Below are 23100 nucleotides of genomic sequence, written 5' to 3'. Positions count from 1 at the left end.
TGTTCTGCGCTTCCAACTAGGTTGTTGGATGCTCGAAGGCTGCAGCCATGAATTCTACTTCTTAATTTATCCCCAAACACCTACCACATTGGACCCAGTATTTGCTGGCTGATTTAACCTAAATGAATACAAACCACTTCAGAAAGGATATAAAACAGGCCAAGTATCTACATCATGAAAATTAAAGCTTTCAGGTCACCTGGCTTGGTGATTACTGCTTTTCTGTTCCTGGAACTCCTGAAAGCCTATTAACTAGCCTCTATCTCCACACCAAAACTGAATAAGAAGCAGAATGAGTGACAGCCAGGATTTACTCAAAGATTCTCTATATAAGGCATAAAAAGGTGGGGGGGGGAGAGATGGAGAGAGAGGGGGAGAGGGAAGGAGGAGGAAGAAGAGAAGAGAAGAGAAGAAAAGAGAAGACAAGAGAAGAGTAGAGTAGGGTAGGGTAGAGTAGAGTAGGGTAGAGTAGGGTAGGGTACAGAAGGGTATATAGAGTGTATAGTCCGGTGCTCAATCCAGTATGTGATTTGCCTCCAGCACCGTATACAGGATCCCATCCACTTGCTCTGAGTCAAACCCGATCTCACGAAGCTCCAAGTGAGGGAGGACAGAAGTAAGGAGATAGCTGACGTGGATACGCAGCCGCGTAAGCTTTGCCAAAGCCCTGTATGATGGAGTGAGGGGGCAGAAGAGATGACATGAAGTCATTAGCCAACAGAACAAAATGAATCTCCTTAAAAATGGGCCTACATCTCTCAACAATGATGTGTCCATTAGCTAGACAGAAAGAAGAAAGCACGGTGCCACCAAACACAGGGAGACTGACTGCAGCTCTCTAAGTAATTCCTCGCTCCTTGGTGGCCTCTAAATTAATTAAGGCTTCCTCCCTTAGCTATGGCCAATAACTGGGGGTCCTAAGGGATGCTTCCCGTTAGCACTCACAAGCTGATAACTAAACCCTAGTAATTAACCTTTCTAGGTCATCTCCCTCTGGGGTCCGGTAGGAGACCTGAGCCTTCTGCAGCACTTCCAGGTGCATCTCTGTCTCCTTCAGTTTCTCTTTAAGTTCCTGCTTTTCTTCCTTGGTTCTCTCCAGCTCAGCTTTCAGAATTTGGAATTCAGCTTGGCGATAGCCCATGTGTTTCTTGCTCCAATACAAGCCTTCCGTCTCCTGGGTGGTGTAGGTCACCAATTCACTCTGGACTTTCTTGAATTCAGAATGCCAGTGATTCCTCTCCTGTTCCAGCTCCTCCACCTGCAGTCCAAGAAACAGAAATTCAATGACCCCCACATGCTAGGAGTGCACCAAAATGTGTCCCTAATACATTCCTCCATACACGTTCCACTGAGGGACCTTTTCAATCCCCAGATAGGGGCTGGAAGCCCACTCGGGTTCATTCAGTCTGAGACACGGCACAGAATGAGTCGATGGCTTCTGTTGTGGAAAGGCCTCAGAACGGGAAATCGTCAAGAGCCGCGACTCTCTGGTCTCTTGGTTACAAGGATCTCTTATTCCTAGTGGGAAGGTGATGCCCTAACCTTTTGCTGGAACAAGTTCCGCTCAGCCAAAACACGTTCCAGTTTTTCTGTGGTTCTTTTCAGTTCTTCCAGCTCTCTTTGGTTCTTCATCTTTGGCGAATTGCGACCTCCGCCCTCCTCAGAACCTCGGCCCTTCTCCCCAGCGGCTGTGGCAGGGGTGGGACCAGAGGCCACGGAGGGGTAAGGCACGGGGCTCCAGGATTCCACTGCTTTTCTCCTCTCAGCCAGCTCCTCTCTGTTGAAAGGGATCAGTTGAATGGGAGCTCCTGAATCTCTAACACCTTTTGCAACACCGACAACAGCTACAAAAGGTCCCTTGTTTACTTCCTCTTTGTTTACATTTGTGCTGCCTCTGTTAGATTCTTCTGCTACCAATCTTGGCATCTGATCTTCTAATTCTTCAGGGAGCAGGGACCCCTGGTGTTGGTCTTGGGCCCCTGAATACAGGACTGACACCTCCCTACTCTGACTGGTATTCTTGTTTGCATCTGGGTATTCTGGAGAAAGGTATGGTGGTGTGCTTCTCTCCGAACTGGATTTATCATGGCTGTTCTCCCCTTCTGGGTAGGAGACAGCTGCCTCCACCCTCCTATAAGGGCCAGGCATGGAATAATCTAGAGGAGGTGTTGTCATCTCATTCTGGAGCCTTCTTCGTTTCTCCACCGGCTCCTCTCCCAGGATCCATTTGTACTTACTGCAAGAAGAAGAGGGAATTAAATGTTAAGCTGTCAAAATACAAGCTAGGTGTATTCTTATCCCATGGAGCCTCTCTCCAAACTTCCTGCATTAGAAATGACCCTAGCTGTTATCCACAGATCATTTCAGGTTAAGAAAACACAACTCTACCACTGAACTCCAAACCCTTCACTCATGCACCTTGCTGAGCTAGCAACCAGTCTGAATGGAGAGATGAAATCAAAAAGTATGAGAGTCAGTCTCTGGATATAGCAAGACAGAGTTGATTTTTGTAAGAATTCTGAAAATAGGATTGAAACCGGCCTGACTCGGAAGTTTCCAAAATGCAAGGAAAGGGAGAAACACACACACACACACACACACACACACACACACACACACACACGAATACACACACAAAATCCCCTAACAGGAGAATGGAAAAAAAGGTCATAAAAAGCCTAGTAGAGTATGCAGAGGAAAGTTGAGCCAGCTCGTTAATTTTAAAGTGTCACAAAAACCTCCCAGTATCAAAGACTTAGGCACATTTTTTATATTGCAACAGAACACCATGCAGTTTCTTTGCCAGCCAACTGGATTGTGGCTATAGCCCATATTCACTTATAAAAGTTAATTAAAACACAAGGCCCTAGTCAGAAACAAACAAGTGGAATCGGCCACTTCAAATCATTTCCCTCTTCGGGTAAAAGAACTGCCCTCTGTCAGGGCAAACAGGCACTCCCTCATTTCTTCAGGAAAGTGCAGGAGAGTAATCGCACCATCGCCTTCCATTTCTGGCTTCTGTTCGCACTAAGTGGTGAAGGAACTAAGGAAATGACTGGCACCCGTGAAATCCACAGGAAATTTAAAATCCTGCAGTAGGACAGGACACCTCCCCCACCCCCGGCACACCAGCTCATTTTTACCCCATAACTATTTTGTCCTCCCTGCAGAAAATGCAGAAATTTCAAAGTAAATATCAAATTTCAAATTTTCAATGAGAAAGAGTCAGGCATGTCATCAGTCACCTTACAATGTTTCAAGGCTGCCCACTTTTCTTTGCAAGTTCTGAGAACGTTTGTAAGACATCTCAAACCTTAGCTTCTTACAGCGCCCTGAACATTCTTTGAAACTAGTGTTCACCCAGAAAGAAAACTGGTCTGCCTCTTAATAGGTCTTGCTGTGTCAACCTTAGGGGGAAAGCAAAAATATTTGGGGGCAATGTGAGACCAAATGCATTCATCTAGAACCTGCATAAAGGGCCACTGCAGAGGGCCCATTTAGCTGTGGTAGGGAGGAAGAGTCAGTCAGTCAGTTCAGAGGTAGGAAGGAACGGTACACGATCCCAGATAGCAAGACCACACTTCTATGAAAGGCAATTAGTCAAATGATATGCTTTCTCTTCCTTTTGCTGCCTCCAAGGGTTCTATCTTTATCTCTCTCCCTGTATTTCTTTTCTTTGGTAATCTCATACCACCTCTGGGCTATAACCTCTGCTCATTCCCCCAGCCCTGATCTCTAGTATGGAATTTCCAATCACCCAGCACACCCCTTCCTGCCTGCCCCACTGGTGTCTCAGGATGTAGAAAACTGGCCTTCTGTTGTCAAGGTCAAACCCATTCCCTCTCCTATGTCTGATTTGTGTTAAGACACCAGCAAACTCTCAGTAATTTTATATAGTTTTACTACTATTAATACTCAGGCTCGAGCTCACATTCCCTGTCCTGAGCTACTGCAATGGCTTCCTCCAGCCTCCCCTTCTCTCTCTCACTGACAGACCACCTGCTGCCAAGCTACTAATCTTCCTAAGGTGCTGCCCTGTTTATGTTACACCCTTATTTGAAATCTTTATTTATTGCTACCCACAACATAAAAGCTCAAACGCCTTAGTTTGGGATTCCATTCCAAAACCTAAGAAACCTTTATTGAGCACTTACTCCACGCCAGACAGTATGATAAATGCTTAATGTGCATGGTCTCATTCAGTTTTCCCAAAAACCCTGAGGTAAGTGGTATGTTTATCTGCATTGGTTAAAGAGGATGCTCAGATGTAGAGAAGTTAACTTTGTCAGGGTCATGTAGCTAGTCAGGGGCAGGGGTGGGACATCACTTGGCCCCAGCTTTCTCTCTCATTACTTCCCTTCAAATATACCAGCCAAAAGAAATGCCCACGACTTCTTATGCTGCTTCTTTTGATTAGAATGCCCTTCTCCTACTCAATACTGCACGTCTAAGCCTGGCTCAAATACTACCTCTGAATTCCTACAGCACCTTAGCACTCAATTATAACATATTATCTCTTTTTTTACCTTGTGTGTGTGTGTCTTATAAATTTCCTACTAAAGTACTAAAGTATAAGCTCCTTGACAGAAGAGAGCTTAACTAGCTGTGCTAGATGGGAAGGAAGGGACAAAACCTGGCACATCAGAGGAAATAAAAATGAAACTATTATGTGACAGAAAAAGAAGTGGATTTTACTTAGTGGTTCTAGAAGTACTTAGCAGTTCTGTAACTAAAGGTCTGATCTTCCCCTTTAGGGACTGATACTTATTCTAGACCTGTATTCACTCATTTAGTAAGCACCAGGAATTCTTTTCAAACTACATAGCTAGTTTCTTCTCATTTTCTTTTCTTTTTCTTAAGATTTTATTTATTTATTTGAGAGAGAGAGAGAGAGAGCACAAGCAGGGGAAGTTGCAGTGGGAGAGAGAGAAGCAGGCTCCCTGCTGAGCAGGGAGCCCCATGCTGATGCAGGGCTCGATCCCAGAACTCCTGAGCTGAAGGCAGGCGCTTAACCAACTGAGCCAGCCAGGCACCCCATCTTCTCATTTTCTTCCTTTTTTTTGGTCGTACTCCTCAACTGTCTGTCTGCAGAGGAGCCAGCTGATATTTTGATAGGGGACTGCATCAAATCTGTAGCTCAATTTGGGGAATATGGCCATCTTAACAGCAAATCTTCTAATCCATAAACACGACATGTCTTTCCATTTACTCAGGTCTTCTTTAATCTCATCCAAAAATATTTTGTAGTTCTCAGTTTACAAGGCTTACTTGCACTTCTGTTAAATTTATTCCTAAAGACTATTTTTGAAGCCACTGTAAATGAAATCACTTTACTGTTTTCTTAAAGTTTTTAGTGGCTACTTATGTATTTGAAGTACAGTTAACATACAGTGTTATGTTAGATTCAGGTGTACAATATAGTGATGCAGCAATTCCATACAGTACTCAGTGCTCCTCCAGATAAGTGTGCTCTTAATCCCCTTTATCTATTTCACCCATTCCCCCCCCATCACCCATCTGGCAACCACCAGTTTGTTCTTTGTATTTAAGAGTCCATTTTATCACTTCATTCTTTTTTCCCTCTGCTTGTTTTTTGTTTGTTTTGTTTCTTAAATTTCACATAGGAGTGAAATCACACAGTATTTGTCTTTTTTTATCTGACTTATTTCACTTAGCATTATACCCTATCCTGTTGCAAATGGCAAGATCTCATTTTTTATGGTGAGTAATATTCCACTGTGTGTGTGTGTGTGTGTGTACCCCATCTTCTTTATCTAGTCATCTACCAACAAACACTTGGGCGGCTTTCATGTCTTGGCTATTGTAAATAACATTGCAATGAACACAGGGCTGCTTATGACCGATTCAAATTAGTCTTTTCATTTCCTTTGGATAAATACCAGCAGTGGAATTACTGGATCAAATGGTCATTCTATTTCTAACATCTTGAGGATCCTCCATACTGTTTTCCAGAGTGGCTGCACCAGTTTGCATTCCCACCAACAATACAAGAGGTTCCCCTTTCTCCACATCCTCCCCAACACCTGTTGTTTCTTGTGTTGTTAACTTTAGCCATTCTGGTAGGTGTGAGGTGATAGCTCATTATGGTTTTGATTTTTTTTTTCCTGGTATGAGTGATTTTGAACATCTTTTCATGTGTCTGCTGGCTATTTGCATGTCTTCTTGAGAAATGTCTGTTCAGGCCCTTTGCCCATTTTTTAGCCAAATTTTTTGTGGGTTTTTTTGATGTTGTGTTAAGTTCTTTATATATTTTGGATATTAAGCCCTTATTGGATATAAAATTGGCAAACATCTTCTCCCATTCAGTGGGTTACTTTGTTTTTTTGTTGATGGTCTCCTTCACTATGCAAAAGCTTTTTAGTCTGTTATTTAATTTCCACATATTTGTGAATTTCCCAGAATTTCTTCTGTTGTAGATTTCTACCTGAATTCCATTGGGATTGGACTACATTTTTTGCATGTTATCAATCCTTTCAATTTACTGAGGCTTGTTTTCTGGTCTAACATAGGGTCTTATCCTGGATAACACTCCATGTACACTTCAGAAGAATATAAAGTGTTCTATACATTTCTGTCAGGTCCAGTTGGTTTATGGCATTCTTCAACTCTTCTGTTTCCTTGCTGGTCTTCTGCCCATAATGGAAGTGGGCCATTGAAGTTTTCAAGTATTATTGATATCCATTTCTTCCTTCAATTCTGTCTGCTTTTGCTTTATATATTTGGCGGGGCTCTGTTATTGGGTCGACATATAGGTATAATTACTACATCTTCCTGATGAACTCTGTCATGAAATATCCCTCCTAATATCTAGTGACATCTTTTTGTTTGAAGTCTACTTTGATATTAGCATAAGCACTCTAGCTCTCTTATGGTTGCTTTTGCATGGTGTATCTGCTTCCACTCTTTTATTTTCAACCTATTTATATCTCTGAATCTAAAGTGTTTCTACTGTATATTTGGATTTTAAATCCAATCTGATATTTTCTGATTGGATAGTTTGAACTAGTCATATTTAATGTTATTATGGAAATGACAGAATTTACATCTGCTATTTAGCTTGCTGTGTTTTATATGTGCCATGCCTTCTTTGTTCCTTTCTTCTTCTACTGTTCCTTTTTCACGTTATATGGATATTTTCCGGTTTAACGCTTATAAATCTAACAACACATTGCTATAATTATTACTTTATGTAATGTTATGCCTTTTGAGGAAGCGGAGAGAAGAAAGCAGAGCAACTGCATATTTAATGTTTATAGAGTCTGCTAATCAACCTTATTTTTCCATTTGAAATTTTCTTCATTTCTTACTATGGTGTTATCTCTTTACTCCAGTACTGCTTTGCTTCCACTCACCTCCTTTGTGCTGTTATTGTCAAACATTTCACATCTGTGGATGAGCCCAACAATGAAGTTATACACATATATAAAATTATATACATATATACACTTAATTTTATGAAATTATTCTTTAAATTAACTTAGTTAAGAATAAAACAGTAAGGGTGCCTGGGTGGCTCAGTCAGTTAAGCACCTGCCTTTGGCTCAAGTCATCATCCCGAGGTCCTAGGATCAACCCCACGTTGGGCTCCCTGCTCAGTGGGGAGTCTGCTTCTCCCTCTGCCCCTCCCCTGCTCAGGCTCTTTCTGTCTCAAATACATAAATGAATAAATGAATGACTAAATGAATGAATGAATGAATAGAAACAGGAAAAAAAGCCATTATATTGTCTTTTATAATGAATTAGTTATCATTGCCAGTACTCTTATTTTTCATGTGAATTTGAATTACTATCTGGTATCACTTGCTTTCATCCTAAAGAACTCCCTTCAGTATTCCTTTTTTTTTAAGATTTTATTTATTTATTTGACAGAGAGAGAGAGATGGCAAGATAAGGAACACAAACAGGGGGAGTGGGAGAGGGAGAAACAGGCTCCCCGCTGAGCAGGGAGCACAATGTGGGGCTCGATCCCAAGACCCTGGGATAATGACCAGAGCAGAAGGCAGACAATTAATGACTGAGCCACCCAGGCGTCCCCTTCAGTATTTCTTGAAAGGGATTTTTACTAGAAACAAATTCCATCTGCTTTTGTTTATCTGGGAAATGTATTATTTCACCTTCATTTTCTAAAAAGATAGTTTTACTGGATTTAAGATTCTTGCTTGACATTCTTTCTTCTTTTACTACCATGAATATGTGATCTGACTGTGGTCTCCATTATTTTTGTTGGTTGGTTGTAGCTTCCGAGGTAGAGTTTAGGGATTCATCAGTTGCGTATCACACCCAGTGCTCATTCCATCATGTGCCCTCCTTCATGCCCATCACCCAGGTATGCCTTCCTTAAAATGGCTGCCTTGAAGTCTGTGTCTACTAAATCCAACATCTGGGTCTCTTCAAGAGCACTTTCTAGTATCTGCTTCTTTTTTTCCCCCTATGTACAGGTCACACTTTCCTATTTCTTTGCATGCCTCATGACTTTTTCCTGACAATTGGCTGTTTTCATTTTTAAAGATTTTTTTTTAATTTTAAAGTAATCTCTACAGCCAACGGAGGGCTTAAACTGACAACCGTGAGATCAAGAGTCATACGCTCCACCAACCAAGCCAGCCAGGTGCCCTGAGAGCTGGGTATTTTTAATAACACAGAACAGCAACTCTGGACACTGCTCCCATATGCCTGAGTGGTTGATGTTGTTGTCTGCTTGGTTGTTTAGTGACTTGGCTGAAGAAATCTGAGCAGAAGAAATCTGAGCAGAAGTATGAGAGTCTGTCTGTTCACTGTAGAACAAATTGATTTCTTCTTGGTTTTTCTCTCTTACCTGGTCATGTAGGAGTCACTCCTGGGTCAGCATAGGCCAGTTACTGGTCACAGATTGTGCTTAAGCCCCCACAGCCAGTTAGCTTTTTACCCTCTCCCATTGGGTGTATGTGTGGCGTGGAGGCTGCTATCACAGTTCAAGGAATCTGTTTTGGCCCCACATCTGGCCTGGTAGTAGCAGCTTGGATTTTCCCTCTCGAATCACCTCTGGGAGGGCACGACTTTGAGCATGCAGTCTTCCAGTCTACCAGGATACGTGTGATTTCTTTTTAAGCCTGGTTTCCTAGGAATTGCCCCTGGGTCAGAAAAGCTTATTAATTGGCCAGTGGTTAGTCAGAGGCTGTGCTTAAGTCCCTAGTGCCACTGAGGGCCCTGTCCTTTTGTTGCTTGATCTGCGTGAGGCTCGAGGACTGCCTTAAAGTTCACCTCTTGTCCTAGCCTGACTGCTTCCAGGGAAATGGAGCCTCGTGCCTATGTGCAGCCTTCCTAATCCCAGGGCTGACTGTGATGCCAGGAGAGGTCTTTCTTGACTGTCTTTCTCCTTGGTTCTCTCTGTTAGCAAACTTCTGACTGCTCAGCCATTTCGCTTGTTGTAAGGTGTATCACAGAGCTATGAGAGCTCTCTTAATTACTGCTTACCAAGATTTCCAGTATTTTTAATAACTGAGCCACCCAGGCACCAGATTTCCAGTATTTTTGACAGTGCTTTTACAAATGGAATTCTTCATGATCTGTTCCGCATAAAAGTCAGGTCCTTCCAGTAGAGCGAAGGAGTTCTTCATCTTTCAGGCCCCTTGACCTAAGCAGAACCTCGGTGCCACTGTCCAAAAATGGCATAAAAGAAAATTTTCTTTATGAATGTGGATGCCAGGATGTTTTTGGGGCTTGCTACTTTAGGCATGAACCTCTGGCCTGTAAGCAGGCTGGGGCTGGAGCAGCAGGAGTCCAGTACTGTCAGCGCGCTGTCCTGAGGAGAGGGCTTCCACCCTGAGTGGGGGCTGGGTGGGAGGAGAGAGACCTAGTATTCCGGGTTGGCCTGGAATAGAGTTTTTGCAGACAGAACTAGGGCACTTGAGAAATGTCGGAGGCCTGTCCAACCCAGGGGAGACCACAGCTCCATACTGGGAGCTAGGGAAAGAGGGAGCCCCCAGCTTCTTGACCACACCCATTTGGATTAGAACTCCCTGAGAAGTTTTTGTAAAATACAGCTTGAAGGGGGATGGTAGCAAAGCTGAAGGCTGAAGACCCTTGCAGTTGTCTCTGAGATTTCATAGATTTTCTTCAATGAATGTTTATTTGCTGTATGCCCCTAGTACAATTTCAGATGCTTGTTTTGTTTTGTTTAATAATATTTTCCAGTTAATTAGGTTATTTGTTGGTGAAAGAGTCTATCACACTCCTCATTTCTCCATTCTGGAAGTCTCTCTCATTAAAATGTTAATACTGGCTGCTGAATCCATCTTATTCACTTATAAAATTGTTCTTCTCTTTCTACCTTGTGTTTATTGTTTCAAATATTCCTTTAAACATATCAGAATGTCTGTCTTCCCCTCCTTCAACTATTACAGTGTAATTTGGATGGTTTCTTTTTGTTATCCTTTGAAAACATGAACTATTTATAATTAGCCTTTGATATACAGTTTATTCAAGGGGTCTCTGAACATCTAAATAAATTATAGCTACTAATTCTTTCCTGTGTCTTTATGCTAATGGATACTTTGGACCTTAAGTTTGTAACTGCACATATGAAACCTAGCATGTATTGGGGATACTTACATACAGAACTCTGACTGCCATAAAATTCTTCATTTTTGAGTCCATCACTGCCTTAGAACATTGCCTTTCATACAGCAAGCACTCAAATATATGCAGAATAAATGAAGAAAAAGGACTATTTCCTTTAACAGAAATAAGCTAAATGATTATGCCCATTTGCATCCTGGCTGAACCTATTCCTCATGGCGTGTCCTCCTATCCCCTTGGCTAGTTTGTGAAACTCACAAAGCTATTTCCAATGACCCCTCGGGGGCCCCTGCTAGGTCATATAACTTATTCCGCTAAAACTTTAAAAAATTCTCTTGGATAGTATGGGCTTTATTTTATCTAGTGTTGGAAAGCTGTACTACATGACCCAAGGACCCTTTTTTGATAAATAACAAAGGAGACCTTTGTAACTGCTGACTAAACCTATTATCTCATTTAACATTGTTTTACCAAGAAAGCCATGTATATTTTACCAAACCCCTGCATACCTTTACTTCTCCCTATAAAAAGGCAGACTCTGCACTCAATCTGAATCCCCTTATCCACATCGCTTAAAATGACATCCTCAGCTTACTGACCCTATATAAAACAGGACATTAGCAATACCACTGATCACGTTATCGTTTTCCCTTGAAAGAATAGTATTCTCAAATTAAAATTACACATGAATGATGTACTTTGCCTGTCCTCTATAGCCAAAACCCAAACCTGGATATGGCTGTTCTATAAATAATTCATACAACAACCTCATTAAAGCCTGATGAAGTGCGCCACCCAATGGCCGTACTGCCATACTGCACTCATTAAATACACAAACATGTATCAGCGTCTATAACTTCCTTCCAGGGACCGGAAACCACTCTAGGGTAACAAAAGAAACACTGAAGAAAAAGGAAAAGGCAGTGGTTGCAGCAGGGAAAGGATAGCCTTCAAGAGCTACGACACCTTGAAATGCCAATGGCAATTTGGATGTGTGGCCACCTCAAGGTGATCGAAGCAGAGGCAACAATGTGCTTAAAAATTATGCAGCCCTTTACTGTGTGTCCCTCCTCACCTACAATGGGAGTTGGAAAACTATGGATGGGAACAGAGTCAAATGAGACTCAAGGCCATGAGACGGACTGGACTCTATTTTGCTGCACAGTTCAATCTTAGAAATGGCTCCTGTTGCAGGGCTCTGATTTTACGTAAGTTACTCAGGGCCTCCAAGTTCCCAAGGCACTGTTCTAGGTGATCTCTTACTGATTCTCATTTAATTCCTTTAGAGTTTTAATAGTGTCACTCCTAAAATAGCTTACTTCCTCTCAAGACCTTCTGTCCACGTTCAGGGGGGTCATGGGGTTCTTCCAATATCTACAGGGCTAAATTGTGGAAGAAGTACAGAAGAGGGGACTTGGACACATATGGAGATGTTTGCCTAGATGAGAAGCTGAAAAGACCCACCTATGAAGCAAGACACAAGGAAAAGACTCAGTACCATTAGGGGGAAAAGCCAAGAGTCATTTTTGTTTGTTTTTTTACCCTGTTATGTATATACCATTGCTTCTATCCTAGAATATATTAAGAAGATACCCCAAATGAAGAGGGTCGATGAAAAGTTCACAACCCACGATAAAACAGTCACATTACTGATAACTGCAGAAGTTTCTACTTTTAAAGGGCAACCCTGTACCTGCCTTATGGTTTGGCCTTGCCAGAAGGGGGAAGTATAGCAATAGGAGAAGGCAAGTCCTAATTAGGAGTCCTGAGTTCCAGTCTCATGGTAGTGGAGGGGCAGTCATATCTCTCAGCACTTCAAATACTCCTGCTATTTCAGAAAAAGAAGAGGTATGCTCCTTCCTGTTAGAAAGACTAACGAAATCATACCGACAAGGTACTAAGAGATGGACAAGTGAAGCCCAAAACTACACTCACACTCACAATTGACTCTAGGACACAATGGATGAGAAGGCTTGCCTAATGGCACAAACTTCTAATAGTTGTTCTTTGTATGTGGCCAACATGTGCTAGACCTATGGGGCCCCACAGGACCTCAATATTCCTAAGGTTAAGGAAAGAAGTAACACTTACCTATGTCACATTACCTTACACTTGGATTGCATATTATGTTTTTCAAAGAGTTTTCACATCCATTATTTCACTTAACACAGTTCCCAACATAATGGGAATACAAAATACGTAAAAGTATTTGTCAGCTGACTGCCTCAAAAGAGAGACAGACTCGACACAGCAGTTGTAATGCTGAAAAATTGCAAGTACACACAACACACAATTCTGTTACCCCCGAATCGTGTTTCTCCAACTGAAGTCCATGCTAGGCCTTAGGAGAAGCATAAATATGATCACCATCCCGACTTACTTCACAGGAAAATGGACCCTGAGGCTTACTACTGAAGGCAGACTATGTTGTCTACCCACCTGGAAAACTGAAAAACACTGGAATCCAGAGGCTTAAGCTGAAGAGAAGGTGTCCTGCTTTCTTCTCCAACAGATGGAGGCCGGCTAGGACTATCCATTCCTTCATATCCAATTGTCTTATTGTTCAAGTCATCCATATCTCGACTAGCAGGGATCTTCAGTGGATTGGCAAATACCTAGCAAAGAAAGAAGCGATTCATAAAAATCCCAATTTCAATAAAATACCAAAAGGATGAGTCAAATCCTTCTGATGCTAGGAGAAAACACTTGGCCAAATAAAAAGAAACTGGTTTCCTACACGAAACAAACAGCGCGCAGTAACGTACACTAGACCACTGAACCTAGTTCAGTTATAACCTTATTGGCTGGACACCAATAGACCTCCCCAACTCACTTATTGGCTCCTAGGGTCACCCCCCCCACAACACACCAGGCCCCCGAATCACCATCTAATTCTCTCCTGTGACCCAGTTGAGGGCTGGGGGTCACTCCTCTGAGATCTGTGATGCGGGCAGGGGTGGAGGGAGTAAGCATCGCAGCAAATGTCAGGGCTGGTTTTGGAGAAATGCATGCAAGAGACGAACGCATATTCCCAGTGCACACACACAGAGACATGCATCTAAGATCTCGTGGGAGAGCCAGCTGAGGAAGAGAGTGGAAACGATGAAGGTAGAGGAATATAAAGGGGAGGTAAACTGAATGAGGACAGGGCGGTCCCAGGACATCTCCCAATCTCTAGATCAGACGATTAAGCCAAGACATTAGGGTATGAAACCTGGTTATTCATATGCCTGGGTCTCAGTAGGATGTCAGAAGATTAGTATCGAATTGCCTCTATCCTCACCAGTCTGACCTACCCTGATTGGGAGGGGAGAAGGAGAATCTAACATGCTACTAGCAGATATCTCTGGGAAAGAGGGTCAAGAGGAAGATCATGCAGAAAGGCAAGGTTGGGTGGGGAAGAGACATGGGTGCTATGGTGGCTGTCAGGAAAGGAGTGTCCCTGAGAGGACGGCCAACCTTATTGCACCCTTCAGCGTCCGGAGCTGGGCAACCATGTCCGAGAGACAGTGCTCCTGAAAATTCAAAACAGCAGAGTCTTTATAAAGCCAGCCAGCCTGAAAGCAGGGATAGGGGAGGGGCACAGAGAACCACCCCTTCTTCCCAAGAGGAAGGAGGAAGGAATCACCCCTGAATCCTGGAAGAAAGGAGACTGAGGGAAAAACCAGACACTCAATAGGAGCAGCCTGTATGAGGATGGAACACAGCCTTGAATATTCTGGGACACTGAACGTGACATTCACACTGTCCATAATCAGTATGAAATCCAAATCTGAGAAATAAAAGATTTGGCTCTTCTATTTTTGGTGATCTGAACATCAGTAACAGCAGATCAAGGCAAAATCAAAAGATCCAATGGAAAAAAAGATCACCAGAAGAAATGGTTTGTTATTTCTACGCAGCTCTCAAGACTGCTGCTTTCTTCAACCTATGTCCTCTGTTGGGGAAAATTTTGTGTGAGAAAACAAAGATGGCGGACTGTCTCTCACCTGGTGGTTCTCACTGTCTACTGGCAGCTTCTTCTTCTCAACCACTTGATCCCTAGGAGAAGATAAAAGTGTTATTTAGTTCACTCATGAAATTTCTTCATCTGAAATGGTTTACCGATTGTAGATTTAGGTTATAAGGTTCCTTCCAAGCTGAGTAACTGAAGGTACCTTCCTAAACTCTGCCACTGAAGATAGAGGTCCAATGCCCCATCAAAAGAGAGAGAGGGGGAAGGGAAGGTGAGAGACAGAAGACAATCATGTGTTAGACACTCAGGAGATGATTAGAAGGAAGAAAGAATTAGGAGAACAGAAATGAGAGGGAAATCATTCAAAGCCAAAAAAGAAAGATAAGTCATCTCTCTTCTTAAAACTCCCCCTGTCCTGTTGGGAAGGGTCAAGTCCCCTCTACTGTATGATCTAAAACCTTAGGTATACTCAACTGTTTTTTAGCTTTGTTCAAGTACAGGTCTTCATCGATGAGTTCTTGTTCCTCTGGAACAGAGCATCTCCTGCAGTACAGAGAAGAAATCATCTTTGGGAAACAAAATGTGCCCTTTGGTTTTACCCTTTGCTTTCCTTACAACTATAATGAGGCAGGTCATAGAGGTTAACAACCCTTTGGCACTACAGAGTTCAGATTCCACCCACATTACAAAACCTGTGTGCCATGTCACCATGCAACAATTCTTTTTCGTTGTTGTTTTTAAAAATTTTTATTCGAGAAAAAGTGAGAGGGAGAGAGAGAGAGAGTGCATATAAGCACGAGCACAAGCGGGGGAGGGGGGCACAGGCAGAGGGAGAAGCAGACTCCCTGCTGAGCAGGAAGCCAGATGCAGGACTCAATCCCAAGACCCTGGGATCATGACCTGAGCCAAATGCAGATGTTTTACCGACTGAGGGCACCTAGATGTCCAACATGTAGCAATTCTTACTTCAAGGCACACCATCATCTAATTTTTGGTGCATATATACCTTTCCCCCAAGACATACAAAGTACTTGACAGCTACAAAATTCCTATGATGGTGCATGGCAAGAAGCATAATCTCTATTTTTACACAGTGGATTTCAAGGATGAGAGAGACCTGCCTGAGGTTCCACATACAGAGATGATTGCTGAGACCAGAACCTGGGTCATACGCCTCATGTTTATGAAGAAAGTAATTCCCAAGGTGCAGTCTAGAAGCATGAGAATCCCTAAACTAAGTAATGATGCTTGAAGAAGAAAATCAGAGGTGATGACAGAGGGAAGCAATAAGGGATTAGGAGCTTACGTTGTAAAAGCAAAATAGTGGAGACTAGAGCAAAGAGGAGAGAAAAGAGGATTCTATAAATGGAAATACATCTGTTATATGTAGAGCACAAGAAGAGAATCTTAGGAGTAAACACTAAAAGGAGTACTAGAAAATGTATTCAGTGATCTAAAGCAATCCTAGAACAAATAAACAGAAATTCGTAATGACTGGAAACCCTATGTTATACCCATTTTTTTTAAAGATTTTATTTATTTATTTGACAGAGAGAGAGATCACAAGTAGACAGAGAGGCAGGCAGAGAGAGAGAGAGAGAGAGAGAGAGAGAGGGAAGCAGGCCCCCCGCTGAGCAGAGAGCCCAACGCAGGACTCGATCCCAGGACCCTGAGATCATGACCTGAGCCGAAGGCAGCGGCTTAACCCACTGAGCCACCCAGGCGCCCTGTTATACCCATTTTATAAGGAGGCATTTCCTAGAAGGCTATGTCTCCTGAACTAAAGTGTAAACTGACAGAAGATCCAGACTTCAAAAATGAGACTCCTGAGCACTTAGTCCCAAGTTCTAGTCCCACCGTCCCGGTTACTGTCCAGGGAGAGGGGCTTAGGTACATCTGGAGATGATGGGGGAATGCTTACTCATCACAGACCTAGACCTCACTTACTTAATTTCCTCCATTTTAAACATTTTCCCTAAAACGCATACCCTGTTTTAGTACCTTTTTTTCTATCAGCATTTATCCCACAGGGGAAAAAATATATTAAGAAAGAGCTGAAGTGAAGCAAACCGTATTATTATTTTAAACCTGTGTGACTACTGAGTCAAATCGGAAATATCTGTTAAACCGAAATGAATGCTCATGGATATGCCAGGCAGTATCCAGATGTTAGATGCTGCAAGGGACATGTGCACAGACGGCATTAAATGCACAACAGGTACCACGATAGATTTAGGAAGAGGAAGGGAAGCATATGAAGAAAATCATCAACTCCACCTGAAATGTAAAGCCCTTGTTCTCAAGTAGTTTACAATCATTTGGAGAGCCAAAGTATATACATATGAACACTATCTAAAGAATACAAAACAGTATGTGAACAAATGTCAAGAATTAAACACCACAGGAAGCCAGCATAATATCACTGTAAACTACTGTCAACAGGAGAAGTACCACACAAGAATACTTCAGCTTCCCAGATGGATACGATTTCGACAGGCAGATGGAATGCGGAAACACACTGTAAGCAAGGAGAATGACACTCTCAAGTCATGGAGGAGGGAACAAGTATGGTGCGTGCAGGGAACACTGGTGCCATAGGCCTGGTGAGAGCATACGATTTGTGTTAAGCTACAGTGAAAACTAAGGCTGGATAGGTAAGGTGGGATCAGTTAGCAAGGGGCTCCGATGCCAGGCTGCAGAGTGTAGACTTGAAGTAAAGTGTTTTAAGTGAGTAAAATGAACCTAAGGGAGTGGGGTTCCGGTTATGGAGTAAGTCCTGGGAATGAAAGCTACAGCAAGGGGAATATGGTCACTGATACTGTCATAGTGCTATATCGGGACAAATGGGAGCCACACTCGTGACAGCAGAATGGATAGACTTGTTGAATTACTATGCTTGTGTCAGACATCTGAAACCAATGTAACGTTATAGGTCAACTATACTCAAAAAGACTTTTTAAAAAAGTGTTTTAGAATATAGAGACAAATCAGGAATGTTCCCTAACACAGAACTGAGTCCCAACCTTACCTGTACTTTGGATGGGAATTATAGTAACAAAACCATCTTGCAGGTAATGTAGACGGATCAACCTTGCCAGGAAGCTTCCTCCATTTAAGACACTCATCACACTGTACCCATGTCTGGTCAGGAATTTTCCTGAAAGAAGGAAAACAGAAGTATGACTGTGTATATCCTAGCTCTGTGCCCTTACGTTAGAAAGACACACCCCAAAAGTGAAAGAACAAAATTTTATATAGGAAATGTGTTAGAACTGCTATGTTATGGTCAGGGTGTCTAAAATATGCATCTTGGGGGCGCCTGGGAGGCTCAGAGGGATAAGCCTCTGCCTTCAGCTCAGGTCATGATCTCAGGGTCCTGGCATAGAGCCCCGTATCGGGCTTTCTGCTCAGCAGGGAGCCTGCTCCCTGCCCTCTCTCTGCCTGCTTGTGATCTCTCTCTCTCTCTGTTAAATAAATAAAATCTTTTAAAAAATATGCATCTTCAACTTCACAAATAAAGTAATAATAGAACTACACCAGATATGGAGATGAAAAATTATAACAAGTATTAAGAAGGTAAGCTACCATTATTTATGGAAGTAAATAATATTTATCCAGAATCACTTGTTTTAAACAAACAAGATGATAATTTTAACTCTAAAATTATTAGGAAAAAATCTATATACACATCAATATATAAATATATATATTTAACAATATTACCAAGAACCAAAACCCACAGAAATCATTTTATTTGCTTCTATCCAGCTGTGCAACAGGCTTAAAGTGCATTTGTAGGAGTCACAGAAGCATCATCATCACAAAATCTACCCCATTTCCCTACAGACTCCCTAGTCCTCTCTTTTTTCTGTTCAAAAGTCTTTGTTTATACCTCAGTCAAAACTTTATTAGATTGGTATTCCCAACATTCATCTTAAAAACATCCTATAAATGTGATTAAATTTCCTAACTAGATATGGTGGCTCCAGTCCAACAACTGGTTGAATTAAGGTAAAATCCTTCCAGAGTTGTACACAAAGCCACTCCCATCCCTGCCAGGAAGCGTAACCCAGTGAGCTATATCGCATCGTGAACGTGTTTCTCTGTGAAAGGAGGTGGTCTGTGTATAGGAGCAGTCAGCATCCAAAGAATGTAAAGCAGACTAGAGGGAGATGACTGGAGAAAAGAAGCAGAAAGAGGGCAGAGGGGCAACAAGGGCTGATTTGAGAAACATGTAAGTTAGCCTAGAGCATGTATGTATATTACATTTATACCGTTCTTCCAATAGCTATTTCAACAGAGTGATGTGGTTCTTTTATGTCTTAGTTCAATGTTCTTATCTTTTTTTTTTTTTTAAGAGAGAGAGCAGGCACGCACACGTGCAAGCAGGAGGTGGTAGGGAGGGGAAGGGGCAGAGGCAGAGGGAGAGAATCTTAAGCAGGCTCCATGCCCAGCACAGAGCCTGATGTGGGGCTCGATCTCACAACCCTGAGCTCATGACCTGAGCTGAAATCGAGAGTTAGATGCTTAACCGAATGAGCCACCCAGGTGCCCCTTCCTTATCTTTTTAAATTATGCTTTTTTTCTAGCTATAAAAATACAAGATGATAGAAAAACTGGAAAATACAGAAAGATATAAAAAAGAAAAGACACTCATATTTCTACCACTCAAAGACAATGTCCTCTTCTTGTTTAAAACTCTGTTTTAACAAAGAGAATACACATTTCTGGATATACAGCTTCCTATCTCCTGGTTCCAGGCTACTCCAGCCTTGTAACCTCTGAGCTCTAAGCTCAGGCCTGACCTCTGGTGTCCATATATTTCCATACAGCCACTGTTTTTGCAAAAAGCACTTCTAGCAGGAGTGGTGGGCAGAGGAAAGGTCCTATTAGCTTTGGTTTTACATGGAGGTGCACAGAAGAGCTGCTTGCAGAAGCATGCCAATATTACTGCCTTAGAGGCAAGCATTAGAGACAGCAACTCCTTGCCTCAGGTTATATCAAACCATGGTAGATCCTTCCACCCAGGCAGACAGGAGAGGCATTTAGCTTGTGCTTGTAATAAACAGGTAGTTAAAGGGGTTAGACTATATTTCCCTCACTGCATCCTTCCAGAAGAGTGTCATGGCTAAAAACTTGGGTTTGGGGGGCTGACTGCTTATATTTGAACCTTGTATCTACCACTTTCTACTTGTTTCATCTTGAGCAAGTTATTTAAGCTCTCAGTGTACCAGTGTCTGCATTAGTAAACAGGTAAAATTACGATTCTGTCTCCCTCATAGGGTTGTTGTAATGACCAAATAAATGTAACTACATGTAAAGAACTTAGACCAGGGCCTGGCATATAAGTACTCAATAAATAATAGTAATTATTACAATTCTGCCTCCAGAAAGGTTATGTAACACACACACACACACACACACACACACACACACACACACACACACACTCCAGCAATATATGAACATCTGCTTCATTGCACTAATCACCACTTATGTGAAAGGCAAAAAAAAAAAAGGCATCTTGTCTAGGTTGGCTTTTCTTTGAAAACCACAGAGGCTGGACATGAGCAGAGATCTTCAGAATAAGACAGTGATTTACACAACAGCCGATCATGTTGCCTTCAAAAGGAAATTCTGTATCATACATTTACCTGATAACTTCCATTTAAATCCCCCCCAACAGGTGACAATCCCCAAAATAAACTTCTAACACTCTAATCTTTGTCATGATGGTGGTGTAACTGATTATGTACGTGTTGTTACACATTCTATCCTCTGTTTTATGCTCCCATGCTGGCTCACTGAGGCATGTCATCCTGATCCACAGTTCTGTAACTCCCTATTTTTGATTCAATAAATTCTACCTTTTTCCTGGTATGCTGGGTTCTTTACTTCTACCCTCAAATTCCTTGGTACAGGCCCAACAATGTTCTCTAAGATTAAAGAGAAAGGAAGTTTGCTAACACTTCTGAACATGTACTATATGCCAGGTACTATGCTAAAAATGTTATGCTACCTAATTTCATATTCTCACGGAGGTGAAGTGACTTACTTACCCAAACTCACCAAACCATTAAGAACCAGATCCAGATTCTCAACCCACAAGTGTCTCATTTAAATGGCTTCATCTTCCACTATATCACACTGCCTGTAGGATAAACTCACAGTCCTAAACTCTTCACATTAATGAGCCAAACCACACATGTGTTCAACCAGAATGAAGAGGTCTAGAGAATGATGGAATTAGTACCCGTGATTTCCTATTCATTAAAGTTCATTAAAGTTGCGTATGTGAAAAGCACCATCTTACCCTTGTCCCTTCCACTCGCTCTATCGACATCACCCCTAATACTTTTTATATTCTTATTTACTACTCACGGTATTGGCCTGGTGATGGCTGAGGTCTCAAAATTCTCTTGGGATGTCTTTTCCTTCCAATAAGCATTGAGCTTCTGGGCAAGGGCATTTATTGTCAACCTGAAAGAAAAAGCAGGAAGAAGCACATCAATGCTGAGGATCTGTCAAACAATTTCATGATCTTTGAGATGCTCCCCTTTAAGAGAAGCTGACAATGTAGACTATTCAGTCTAAGTTTGAACAACTACACTTCCAGAAACTAGGATGGGAATCCACGGCCTTTGCAAATTACATGTATAAAATGACAGTCATCATGTCGAGTGGTCACGTTGGTTGCAATAAAAGTCTGTTCTCATGTATTCAGGTAAAATTTACAAAGAGTAAAATTAATCTTTGTTAAGTGTGTAGTTCTAACAGTTTCGACAAACGTATACAGTCACGTAACCACCATCTCAACCAAGATACTGTTACCAGTATTCTAAAATCCCATTTCTTCTCAAAAAACCCTGGCTTGACTCTACGGTTCTATTCATCTCCAACCTTTTACTTCCCCAATCCTGGTATATGTGGCCTACACCCACTACCCCCTGTTCATTCTCCTTTCTTAACCCACTATGGTCTAGTTTCCACCATCGCCACTCCATAAGACTGTTCCTTTCCCCAAAGTAGAGTCATTACTCTATCAATGATCCTGCCAATGTCCCAGTGTACTCAATCCGAGTCCTTGCAATGATCTTGGACTCTTCCCTCTCCTTTATATGTCTTATATAGTACGTCACCAAAATCACTTGAACTTTTCTTCACATCCGTCTTATACTTTTCTTTACAGCTACTCTTATTTCAGACATTCATCTCAGACCTATGTTACAAGAGCCTTTAATCCTTCCTTTAATCCATCCTGGGCCCTGTTTCCTGATTGATCAGCTGACCTAATTCATGTAAAGCACCTTAAAAACCATAAAGCAGTATATAGTTATAACATAGTATATCCTTAAGATAGAAGGGTTTCAAGTCACTCCGCCATTCAAGAATACACAATGGAGTCTCACTGTCTAAGGTATCAACTACTCTACCCAACAATCCTGTAAGACAGAAGTTCTCAAACCTTCTCAGTTTGTGGCACCCTTTGTGTCTCAAGTTTTTCACAGCACCCTCAGGTCAAAAGCAATATGTACCAGTTCCAGTTACTAAACAGTTAGGTCCAAATAATTTAATAGCTATTTGAGAAAATAATACATATAAATTGAAAAGGACATTTTTATTTCATTCTTAAACAGCCACAATTACTACTGGGATGGATATGTGTGCATACCTGTTGGGCAGTGTACCACTGCTCAAACCTTGGAATGAAACTGGACACGGTTTCCCTCACTTCTTCTTCAATGTTGACTTTCCTGTATTACTTTTTATCACAACAACCACTAAACACCCAGACTTGCAAAGATATGATGTAATCAAAAGAAATGCAACAGATTTTGTTATCTGGCAGTGGGGTGCTGCTGTAACAAAGACCCACAAATGTGGAAGCAGCTTTAGATCTGAGCGGTAGGCAGAGGCTGGAAGAATTTGAGGACCCAGACCGAAATGGCTGAGACTGTAACCTAGATTCTAGATTGAGCAGATGGTTAGTAGAAATATGGATGTTAAAAAGCCTCCTGGTGAGGGCTCAGAAGGAAGCGAGGGGCATAGTGGAGAAAATGCAAATTTCCTCAGAATACCTTCATCAGTGGGAACCGACTGTTAGCAGAATCACGGATGATGGGATAGGTGCTGCTGCTGAAGGCCCAGGAGGAAATGAGGAACATGCTACTGGGAAATTTGAGGGAACGTGATCCTTGTTACATCACGGCAGAGAACTCAGCAGAACTGTGTCCTACAGTTCTGTGGAAAGCAGAACTTGTAAATGATGACACTGGACATTTAGCTGAGGAGATTTCCAAGCAAAGTGTTGAAAGTGTGGCCTAGTGTCTTCTTGCTGCTCACATAAAAAGGTGGGGAGGAAACAAATATATTGAGAGAGAACTATTGGACAAAAAGGAATCAGGACTTCATGATTTTGGAAATCCTCAGCCTAACCAGACTGAAGAAGATGCTAAAATTGAGACATTCACTGTCAGCAAAGCCTGCTCTACAGAAAAAGCCAAGGTTGTGTCTAGAAAACCTTTTGCTAATATCTCAGATCAAAAGGTCAGTGTATTCAGTCACAC

At 42.0% G+C, this 23100-nt stretch overlaps 1 protein-coding gene across 2 annotated transcripts in view; it reads right to left on the bottom strand.

Annotated features, from left to right (window-relative positions):
• Positions 1 to 411: 411 nt before the first annotated feature.
• LOC111161294 (MORC family CW-type zinc finger 4) overlaps positions 412 to 23100 on the bottom strand; it is a 47856-nt gene continuing 25167 nt past the window's right edge. The window contains exons 10-17 of one of the 2 annotated variants that reach the window (XM_022524876.1): positions 20915 to 21013; positions 17562 to 17690; positions 15008 to 15076; positions 14568 to 14619; positions 13018 to 13193; positions 1543 to 2236; positions 975 to 1258; positions 412 to 667 (exon numbers count right to left, since the gene is read on the bottom strand). In XM_022524876.1, the coding sequence (XP_022380584.1) occupies positions 514 to 667; positions 975 to 1258; positions 1543 to 2236; positions 13018 to 13193; positions 14568 to 14619; positions 15008 to 15076; positions 17562 to 17690; positions 20915 to 21013 (1657 nt within the window). In that variant the 3' untranslated portion in view covers positions 412 to 513. The remainder of the gene's footprint in view (positions 668 to 974; positions 1259 to 1542; positions 2237 to 13017; positions 13194 to 14567; positions 14620 to 15007; positions 15077 to 17561; positions 17691 to 20914; positions 21014 to 23100) is intronic. The other variant, XM_022524877.1, reaches the window with a different exon arrangement.

This window comes from Enhydra lutris, unplaced genomic scaffold, assembly GCF_002288905.1.
Source record: "Enhydra lutris kenyoni isolate GAN:26980312 unplaced genomic scaffold, ASM228890v2 scaffoldscaffold83, whole genome shotgun sequence".
NCBI lineage: Eukaryota > Metazoa > Chordata > Mammalia > Carnivora > Mustelidae > Enhydra > Enhydra lutris.
This window is presented reverse-complemented; position numbering and strand designations above follow the sequence as displayed.